At 38.0% G+C, this 11,234-nt stretch overlaps 1 protein-coding gene across 3 annotated transcripts; it reads right to left on the minus strand.

The window, feature by feature from the left end:
- Positions 1–11: 11 nt before the first annotated feature.
- On the minus strand, positions 12–11,187 carry LOC111871364 (tryptophan--tRNA ligase, mitochondrial). Of its 3 annotated transcripts, XM_023864431.2 has the most exons (7): positions 11,010–11,184; positions 10,416–10,577; positions 7,618–7,716; positions 7,083–7,246; positions 5,366–5,487; positions 2,488–2,758; positions 12–1,241 (listed from the first exon to the last, which is right to left on the minus strand). In XM_023864431.2, the coding sequence occupies exons 1-7, from the start codon at positions 11,097–11,099 to the stop codon at positions 1,010–1,012; spliced, it is 1,140 nt and encodes a 379-aa protein (XP_023720199.1). In that variant the 5' UTR covers positions 11,100–11,184; the 3' UTR covers positions 12–1,009. The 3 variants fall into 3 exon arrangements, with proteins under 3 accessions (XP_023720199.1, XP_023720200.1, XP_023720201.1); XM_023864432.2 differs by lacking the exon at positions 7,618–7,716 and having other exon boundaries at positions 11,010–11,187; XM_023864433.2 differs by lacking the exon at positions 10,416–10,577 and having other exon boundaries at positions 11,010–11,185.
- Positions 11,188–11,234: the final 47 nt, after the last annotated feature.

Here is an 11,234-nt window from a genome sequence, read left to right on the forward strand (position 1 = left end):
TTTTTGGGGGGGGGGAGGGGGTACATTAACCTTTATCAGCTTCGTTGCACTATTGTAACAGCACATTCCTGCAATCCAGCAGCTTTGTTACTAATGCCGTTATCCCTGACTGCTAACCACACAATTCCAATGAATTAAGTGATATTTTTCTGGATAAGGTGAAAGTCCTACTTATCACCATATTTGGAAGCTGTTTCTAGCAGCAGCCAAAGATTTGCCATTTTCACTAATCATAGTCTTATAAGAATTCTGCCAATTCAGCAGTAGGACCTGTAGCATGACACACCAGTTTACCATGTGCTGGTACTGGAATACTTGTTTTCAAAATTCATTCTTTATGGCTTTGCATAAAATTTACATGAATAACTGACCCAGGTGACAAAATCTTAAGCAAGCTATGGCCTCACAATCGCATGGGATGTGTGTGGCTGATTCGTCTTGTATGCACCTTTCACCCATTGGGTTATCTGTCGGTCCCAGTTGCAATATAGGATTAACACTAAACAGCTGTCCTAGAAATACATGACAACAGAACTTACTTGACAGTTGCAGAATAACCATCCTAGGTAACAAGAACCCTTTCAGACTTCTCTCTTTTCCCAGTTAAGCAGTGCTTTTGTACTCTAAATGGTGATGAGCTTACTAGATCTTGCTGAGTGTTTTACTTCTTCACACAACTTTATTCCACAACAGTTGGACTGTATTCACTAGAAACAGAACACCAAAGTGGGTTGGACATACGATGTGAGAGGGATGTGAAAGATGGAACTGGTAACAGAACATGAAGAGAGTAGAAGAAATTAGGAAAGCAGAGATGTGCGGAAAAAGGTGTCTCGTTAAAATCTTGTGCTAGTATAAATTGCCAAAAGAAGGCTGGTCTATAAGAAGTATCACAACTGTGTAGCTTAACAGCTGAAAGGTTAAGTGATACAACCTGGATACATGAATTACAATGAAAGGCTTTAATTTCCCTGTTCTGCATCAATTATACCCATGTTTATTCTCAACTTCACATCACTCTTTTCTCTGACACCTGAAGACATCTGTATGAACCTTCGTTAATTTGAAGCCCTACTTTTGTTTTCACATCTAGCCAGGTTTGTTGTGCTATTACCGATGCTTTGTCTGCTCCTCTATTTAAAACTTCTTCTATATATTGTGGTTCAGACATATATTGTTGAACCTGTTGTCGAAGAGGTTCAAGCTTTTCTTGAATAACTTCAGCCACAACAAGCTTATATCTGTAAATAAATCAGTCAATGAAATTTTATGATACCTGTTTCTTGGTGACAGAAAATTATTATGATGTTTTGAATTTTAAGATATTAACATCTGAAATAACACTGCATTTCTGGTTTTAAAATCTTAACATTCCACCCTTTGACCCACACAGTGAAGATAACTGTTAGTTTTGTAATTAAGCATGCATTTCTTTAAATGTGAGCTTTCTGTCCAATCCTTCCTGAATCACCACTTTCACTTGTGCTAATCATTTACTGAAGTCTGAGCAAAGATAGAATGCAGAACGTGGCATGAATGAAGGCGATAAGAAAGTCACACAGAATTGTAATCAGAAGACTTGAAAGGAAGAGACAGATCTATGTGTAGATCGAAGGATAATATAAAACTTATCCTAATTCTTTCACAGTCAAGTATTTACGTGATGTGGCAACCCTGTCAGGTCAGGTATTTTCAATTGAATGTAAGAAAGGTAAAGCTGTCCCTGTGCTTAATTAATTAAGCACTGTCATACCAAGATATATGGGGCAGTTGAAGTACAGTACCTGACCTTGGCACCAGCTGGAGGTTAGTGGCCAACTTCAAGCCCTGGGCAACCTTACTCTGGGGAAAGAGCCCCCGATGCCCGCTGGATGCTGTGGAGTAGAGAAAAATCTCTTGGCCCTACCAGGAATCAAACCCTGGTTGTCCAATCCATAGACCGTCACTATACCAACTGAGCTATTCAGCTCACCAGGTTTTTTATACAAGTTCCTGAGAAGTTTTCTGAATGGATTTGGTGACACTGTCTCACAAGAAATCGCAAGAGAATGCCAGTAGCTTCTGGTTGTTACCATTCATCAATACAAGATGAGTAGGCAATATTAAAACACTGCGTGACAAATAATTATGCTAACATCTGACAGGAGTACCTAGTGAAGGTGCAAATATCTGCATCACGACCATGAGAAGATCAAGGAAATGGGTGGAGATGTGGACTGGATTCAATTGGTTTAGGATGAGGTCCAATGGCAGGCTCTTTGAACATATTAATGAACCTTTGGGTTGTTCCACAAAAGGAGAATTTCTTGACCAGTTGTGTGACTAGGGATTCTGCTTCTTGGAGTCAGATATTATCACTTTATGTAGGGCCTTTTTTAAAGATTGACACAAAAAAGACCAATATATCATGCTGTCAAGTATAACTGAATAATCATTTAAAAAAATGTTAACTTCAGGAAGACAGTAATGATTAAGTAAAAGTTTTCCCTGCCAGTATCCAGCCCTATATTCTGCTCACAGATCTCTGCTGGATCCAGACCAGTAAAGAGAGAATGGATTGTTATTAGGTTGGCAACACCAGGACGTTTCTCTGGATCAAAGGTAATTTCCGAAGTGAAATCTGTCAAAGCTTTCTTACACTTTTCAAGTATGTCATCAGGTGTATCTGTGATTTCTATACGACTTTTGGGATCTTGCTCAGATTTTGACATTTTTTTAGATGGATCACGTAAACTCTTCAGTCTGCTAATGGAAGAATCTAAAATCACAAATACAGAAAGAAAAAATTGTCATTGCCATTGTCATTTATTTACAGTTCCAAAAATATCCATAGAGGCATCTGCCTCAGATACAGAACAAGTCAATAATACAATATAACATATAAATATACATACATAATCAGACATTCATCATCGTCAAAATACAACAAAACTACTGTACCATAATACATTCATAAGTCAAAATAACATTTAAAATTACATACATGATTAAAATATATACATGAGGTGTCAATCTTTCTTCCAGCAGTAGTATTCTTCAACAGTATAAAAAGAACTGGTGATAAGAAACTTCTTTAACGCCACTTTAAATCCAGGAATGTCATAAGATAATTGTTTAAGCTCTGGAGGGAGGTGGTTATAAAGTTTGATACCAGAATACCATCCACCTTTCTGAAATATCGTTAAGTTTACCACTGGAAGATGCAAGTCATGATTAAATCTGGTATTACGTGTGTGGACATCAGAGTTTGTTATATAGCAATCTCTATTCTTGACAACCAGCATAAGTAAAGAAAATATATATTGAGACTGAAGTGGCAGAATATGTAACTCCTTAAATAAATTACGGCACGAATCTATATTACGCGAATTGGTAATAATTCTTATTATTCTTTTCTGTATTTGAAATATGATTTTTGCATGAGCCGAACTCCCCCAAAATATTATGCCGTAAGATATAACCAATATATTCTTAAATTTCGCATACTTAAACATAAATTTCTTAAGCAATGAACTACACAGTGTAACTTCCCTCTTAGTATCTTTGAAACTTTTGTGAACAGTAATAACATGAAATTTTAAGTCCTCATTAATTCTACTAGGGTAAACAATATTTTTACTGTGAAACTGGAAAAGTTTCAAAATAATAATATAGCCTACTAATATTAAAGCCATTTCCAAACATTACATGGAAAGTTATATGTTAAGTTCATCACTGAAATTAGGGTCATCATCTTAAAGACGCATATCAAAGAAGTACAGTAATACAAGGTCTGATAAATAGAACACTGTATCAATTTTATTCTGAACTGCACTGGTCTTTTTTCCAAGTCATTTCCTTCTGCAGCTGTACATGAATATCAGCACTGTTTCAAACTGTCAAAGCACCTTCAGAAGTAATTCTTCTGAAAGTTGTTTAGAACAGCCATCACAACCTTCTGAATTTCCTCCATGGTTTCAAGGCCTGATCCCTCGAGATGATTCTTCAAGGTAAGGAACAGGCAGAAGTCACACAGCATGAGATCTCATAAGAAAGCATGGTATTCCAAGACAATGGTAATTTTTTTTGCCAAAATCTGCATGATGGAAAGCACTCCAGATGAGGGCACACTGTCATGGTGTCCACTTGTTGGGGAACAATTTTGGCCTCACAATGGATTCACTCTCAGATGTCCCAAAACTTGGAGATTACTCTTTTGGTTGACCATCTGACTATGTGGGGCAGAGTCTTGGCACACTTTCCCTTCGCATTCAAAGAAACAAATGAACAGTCTTGACTTCTGATTTTGACAACTACACTTTCTTGAGGAAAAGGGCCTGGAGATTTCCATTGCACACTCTTGCTGTTTTTTCACAGGGGCTGATTGAGAAACCCAACTTTCATCCCCAGTGATGAGTCTGTTCATCTATTCGTCATAATCCTTGATTCACTACTACAGATCAGCACAAATTCCCACCTCAGTTAACACTGGTCAATACTGGAGTTCTTGGGGACCACCTTTGCCCAAACTTTCTTCATCCTCTAGTTTTTAGTCAAAATCAATCATACAGTCTCTACTGTTATCCATTTCTACAGTTATTCTGACAGCAAGACTTTGATTATTCTGCATAAGAGTTCTCACATGTTTGACATTTTCATTTGATTCTGATGTTGTGAGATGTCCAGGTCAGCCACTAAATTCAACTTTGTCCCTTCCTTCAGAAAACCATGTACACCTATTCTCCATACATTTGTTTTAACATTTCAAGAGATTTTGGTTTGGTTTTATTTACCAAGTTTGAATAAAAATTTCAAGTTGATTCCTTGTTCAAAATATTTATCACCCATTTCTGTGATGAGCTATCCAAACACTACTTAAGTAAAAGCAGGCCACACCATAACTCAAACGGTTAGTCACTGGCTTCCCATCCGTGACGACCCGGGTTCAATCCCGGGTCTGGTCATGGACAAAGTGGTGCTGGGGCAGGTATTCTCCAAGTACTTCGGTTTCCCCTGCCAATCTTCGTTCCACCAATTGCTCCACAACCACCCTCACCTATCATCTCAGGCTGGTACAATAGGCCAGAAGTGGCCACAGTACAAGGGACTTAGTCCCACCCCACTAGCAATAAGTAGAAGCACAACAGCTCTGTACTTACTATATTTGCCAAGACAAGTCTGCTACTATGTAGAGTTCAGACATGTACCAGTAGATGACAGAACTCGCAACTGAGCACAAAGTGATTCAAGCTTTACAGTGTTGTCAGTCTATTTGTCAGACCTCATATAACTGTAACAAAAATGTTTAAATGACCTGGTTTCTTAAACATAACTGGGGGAAAAATATCTGTACTACATTTAGCAAAATACAGTACAATAATATTACCTGCAACTACTGCTTTTGGTATGGGAAAAGTGTGCCCATAACGGTTGTTAAAAATTTTGGCTAAATGCTGCACCAATTCCAAATTATGTGTCTGGTCTTCTCCTACTGGAACATGGGTTGCTCTAAAGAAAATTCAGAACAATCTGAGAATGTTATACACCACAGTTAAATTATATGGTTATGTGAATAACTGATATGTATATAAGCTGTTCATTACACGGCTATACATGTGACACTTCAAAAATATGTTCCAGATTTTCCAGAACTTGAGCCATTTTCAGACATTCATGTACAGCAGTGGCCAACTTGTTCTCAAAGTTCATAAAGGCTAATTAGAAGTGTGACAGTTAAACAGCACCTATTCAGATCTATTTATTTATTTATTTTCTCTACAGATCACTGTTGCATGATATAGGACAAGTCAGTTACTGTACATTGGTGGATTACAATAAGAGAGTAAAGTTACAATACTTACAATTGTTTACAATAGATTAAAGTAGATTACAATAGTTAGAGTTCGTAGAGTGTGAGGTGGAATCCATATTAGGTCCCCTCGGCACATCGGCTTCCATATGTCCTATGTACCTGTACCGGTGATTATGCTTATGGAGAATTTGATGGAATGAGGATTGGCAGGGGAAACCAAAGTACTCGGAGAAATGCTGCCCCAGCGCCACTTCACTAGACCACAGCAGTGGGAAGCCAGCGACTAACCGCTTAAGCTATGGTGCGGCCTTTGAGATAATCACATAGGATTTGAGTTTTCACTGTGGTTTTTATGAAGAATTACCCAAATTGCCATACGTGCCGGACAATGGGACATTTATTGTATTAACAATGCTGATCAGAAACTCTCTTTCCTATGATGAAGTGTTCAGGAGATATAATATTTGAAAGAAAGAAAGATATATTTTTGCAACTTACATCCACTGTATTGTATGGTAATTCTGACTTGGTATGAATAACTGAAACTAGCTTCACAACATAATATGAACCCACAGAAACACAGAGAGGAACTAAAATGAAAATTCTGCAGTATTTATACTAAGCTCCGTGTTATCACACACTATACTACAGCACAGCCCCATTTTACTCAACCATGAAGCTGTCTCAATCTAAACTCCGTTGTAAATGCAACACTTTATTGTAGTTCTTGTCCCTCTACGTGAAGTGAAATACATCTGACGAGGGCTGGTTGCGGCCGAAACATGTAGTGTGAAAGAAGGGGAACAAGAACTACAATAAAGTGTTGCATTTACGACAGAGTTTATATTATACATATAGAAGTGTGGAATGTAACAGGATGCTTAAATATAATATAGTAAACAGTAATCACACAAGAAGCATATATAAATATATGAATTGTAAACGGAAACTGTTACACTGCAATGCTAACATATATTGAGTGCAGTGTGACAGCTACGTGAAGTGAAATACACCTGATGATGGCCCGTTGCAGCAGAAACATGTAGTGTGAAAGAAGGGGGACAAGAACTACAATAAAGTGTTTCATTTACGATGGAGTTTATATTTTACATATAGAAGTGTGGAATGTAATAGGATGCTTAAATATAATATAGTAAACTGGCACATCAGGGTGCTCAAATTTATGACCATGCAAAATATTACTTATCAAGAATTCATAACTGAAATGTAGAGCACTCAAAACTAGTAAGAATTATGGAAGAACCATCTTGTAGGAAACGTGAAAACTAACCTATAAAGTAATATATCAGCAGCCTGCAGAACCGGATATACATACAAACCCAAAGGTACTTCTTTCACTGTTGCAGACTTCTCTTTGTATGTTGGAATGTGTGCAAGCCTTGCCATTGTAGTAAGGCATCCAAGTGTCCAGCACAACTGAGTATGTTCAGGTATCTAAAAACAGAAAAATGTTGTACTGTCATCTGCCTGTAATTATGGATATAGGAATGAATATGGGTTATTATCTGTACTGGGTTTGGAAGGCGTAGTTTCTGATCAATAGAAGTTGAGTGGTTGTTCTTCCAACCACTTTATTACTAAGGAAGGAAGATTTCCCAGCCATTCTGGATGCAAACAGTATAGTGAAATATTCATAATTTCCTTACCAGAAGTCAAACCCCAAGCCACTCAAATCTACAGTCAGTGATGTTGTTGATTGTGCTGGCATGATTAAGTATTTTGGATACTTTCTTGCAATTCCAAGCTGATACTCCTGTCTTCCTACTCACTGTACGTGCAATAGCTCTAAGCACAGAAATACTCACTCGTGATTGCTGGAAAAGTATACTCTTGTCAGGATCTATACCACAGGCTAATAATGTTGCTGTAATTTGAAGGATGTTTGAGTGAAGATGTTTTGGGTCCTAAAAAGAAAAATCCACAAACTTGTGTACACTGTACTCCAGTTGCATTAATTTTTAATTGTACAGTGCGTACAATCAAGTGCGCGCCGCGGCTGCAATTTGCCGTGAGTCATACCACCGCAGAACGGATGCAACTCCTCCCCGTGACTGCAGTGCCGTCGCCCGATAGCGTGAGTGTAGTGGTGTCGCTGAGTCTCCGTCCATCAGTTGCTCTACATGCACACATTTATAAGGATACAGTAAAAAGATAACTTACCGTGGTTTATAACAGGTGCTGAAAGTGACCTCCTTCTGCTTGCAAACATGCCGCGCATCTCACAAATAAATTACGCGACACTCTCTGCAGTTCGTCGACGGTAATTGAATGAATTACGCGTGTAATTTCATTTTGAAGACTATCAATGCTGCGGGGATTATTTTTGTAGACTTTTTGCTTCAGGTTGCCCCAAAGATAATAATCAGAAATACTGAGATCTGGGGATCTGGGAGGCCACAGTCCTCTACTGACAATTCTGTCTTCAAACACTTCCTGTATTGCGACCATGGATGCATTAGCCGTATGTGCTGTAGCGTTGTCCTGCTGAAAATACCCGTATTGTCTTTCTTCGGCATTCAACTGATCGAAGAAGGGATTCAGTATNAACCATCGGCGTAGGAGCACTGCAGTCGCGGGGAGGAGTTGCATCCGTTCTGCGGTGGTATGACTCACGGCAAATTGCAGCCGCGGCGCGCACTTGATTGTACGCACTGTATGAGATTAATTAAAAAGAACCATTTTTATGTAAAATCCTGGAAAATTTTCAGGCAGTGCTCTATGGGGAAGTCATTATGTTCCATGAAGTAAGTACAATCATTGTGTAAACACGTTGGCTCTTTTCAGAATGCACCATTGTTGGGCAATGTGATGTCATCTGATTTTTCTAATCAGAGGGGGCACAACCTTCTGAGATAAACAGTAGACTTTTAGCACAATACAGAAAAAAATGTGTGATGGAACGGAAGGTATTCCATGGATGGAGAGGTTCAAAAGTGGCAGAACAAGCACTGCTCATGAATACCACTTGAGCTGTGTCCACTTCATAAATGGCAATGTTGAATGAGTTTACACTCTGATTCAAGAGAAGAGCTCAGTTACATCGCTGATATAGCTGAGTAGTTGAACATCAGCTATGGGTATGCATATTCCATCATCCGTGACAACCTTGGCTGCTGCAAAATTTGCGCAAGGTGTGTGCCAAAGCAACTCACAGATGAGCACAAATAGGTAAGAGTGGAAACATGCATGCAGTTTTTGCAGTAATAGCATGAAGGTGAGGTTTTTCTGCAACAGAAGCATGAGTGCACCACTATGAACCTGCCAGCAAATGTCAAAGCACTGTGTGGAAACATGTAATCACCCAGGACCAAGAAATTCAAATGTATGCCTTCTGCTGGTGAGGTGATACTGATGGTGGTGTGCTGTGCTTGACGAGGAGTTCTGCTATTTGTGGTAAACACAGAGGTATGGTGTCAAAAGAAGTTGTTTTGCATCATGACAATGCTTGACCTCATATGGCAGCAGCAATCATTGAAATGGTTCCAAAATTTAAATTTGAACTTCTTCTTCACCCAGCTACAGCCCAGACCTCATCCTATTTGATTACCAAACTTTCTGACTAGTCATACATGTGTTACACAGACACAGACTTGCAAATGATAAAGGGGTCAAAGATGCAGTGCGTAATTGGCTTCATGCTTAACACAAAACATTCTTTGCATATGATATAAAGAAACACGTGCTGAAGGAACAAACGAATGGAGAAGCTTGGAGTTTATGTTGAAAAATGAAGGAATGTTTGTTCTTGTTTGCTTTAACACAATAAAGAAAAAAATTAATTGCCCTCATTTTTTTAATTCACCTTGTATTTTCCTCCACAGTTTTATACATCTCTACATATGTTTTTTATGGAATTTAATACAACTGAAATACCCACCTCATTAACCTTGTAATTCTATAATAATATTACAAAATGTACAACTTCATTATGATGAATCTATTTTACAATGAGTTTACAACGTGCAACATTCAGAAATGCATCATTTATATATTCGAATTCCCACCCGATGATGACCAGGAATGGTCAACACATGTAGTGTACATTTTATTGTAAAACAGGCCCTATACAGAAGTTAATGTTTGTGTTGACAGTTCTTGTTAATAATCAATAACATGTATAATTACCACCCTACACTTTTATCTAAGGACACAGTTCTGTGTCATGAATATAATGATCTTTTTCATGCTAGTACCATTTTCATATCATCATTTATCAAATTAAATTTAAATAATACCTAACAGTGTACATTCCTCACACAATTTAATTCAGATTACAGCCTATCACAAGTAGATAAAGGGCCTTACCACAGCTTAAGCAATTAGTTACTGGCCTCCCACCATGGCAGCCCAGGTTCAATCCAGTGTCAGGTTATATGGGATCTGCAGTGCACAAAAAGGCACTGGGGTACTTTATACATACATAGACACATAATTTCACAGATCCATTGTCCGGAAACCGGACTGGATATTGAAGTACTTCAGTTTCCTCTGCAAATTCTGATTCCACCAAGTGCATCATATTCATTAATCATCAGATAACAATGTAAGCTCTGTTATGCATACAATGTCTATCTTCCAAGTTATGAATGTTGGTGTTACTTACTTGAGGAAGTGTAATTGAATGTAAATCTGCAATACTATAAATCACGGATTCCCCAGCATTCTGCATTTCAACCCATTTCTGAACAGCACCAAAATAGTTTCCTAAATGCATTGACCCTGTAGGCTGGATGCCAGAAAACACACGATGTGACCATTTGAATGTCTGTAATTTTAAAGTAAAAGCTATTGTACTGGTTTAAATCACTACCTTACTTCTCTATTAATCTATGAATATGCTGAAGTGAATATTTAAAAATGTCTTCAAGTAAAATAAAATACTTGCACACTTTAGTGCTCTTCTACAAAAATTTTGCAATTGTACTAAAATTCATGGAGCATGTATTTCAACACGTTGAAACATTCGTAAGTTTTGGATGGCTATGAAGAGTTGTATGTTCTAGGAACTCCGTGTAGTCCAGTGAAAGTCACCCAACATTTCGTAGCATTATATCGCTCAGAAAGTTAAAACTCATTATTCCTGCGTTTGTACATCCTACGCACACATACACAAAAAACACCTCTTTACTGAATGCTTTGCATTATTTTAGGTTAAGAATGACAAATGAAGAAACCGGCTTATAATTCATGTACTTACTTCAGTGGCATGACTTCTTCTAACCTGCTTTAAACAACGCGAGGAATATTCATTCAATATATGTAAACGTCTGCCAACTGTAAGCACCATCTTCGTCTAAACATTAACCAAAACACAGAAACAAAACAGCAACACATGGGTAAATCAATTAGAACGAAACCCGTTCTATGACGTCATGAATGATGCTGCCACCTACTCGCAGATATAGAGAAACATTGAAACAAT

The sequence above is a fragment of the Cryptotermes secundus genome, unplaced genomic scaffold (assembly GCF_002891405.2).
Source record: "Cryptotermes secundus unplaced genomic scaffold, Csec_1.0 scaffold122, whole genome shotgun sequence".
NCBI classification, from domain to species: Eukaryota; Metazoa; Arthropoda; class Insecta; order Blattodea; family Kalotermitidae; genus Cryptotermes; species Cryptotermes secundus.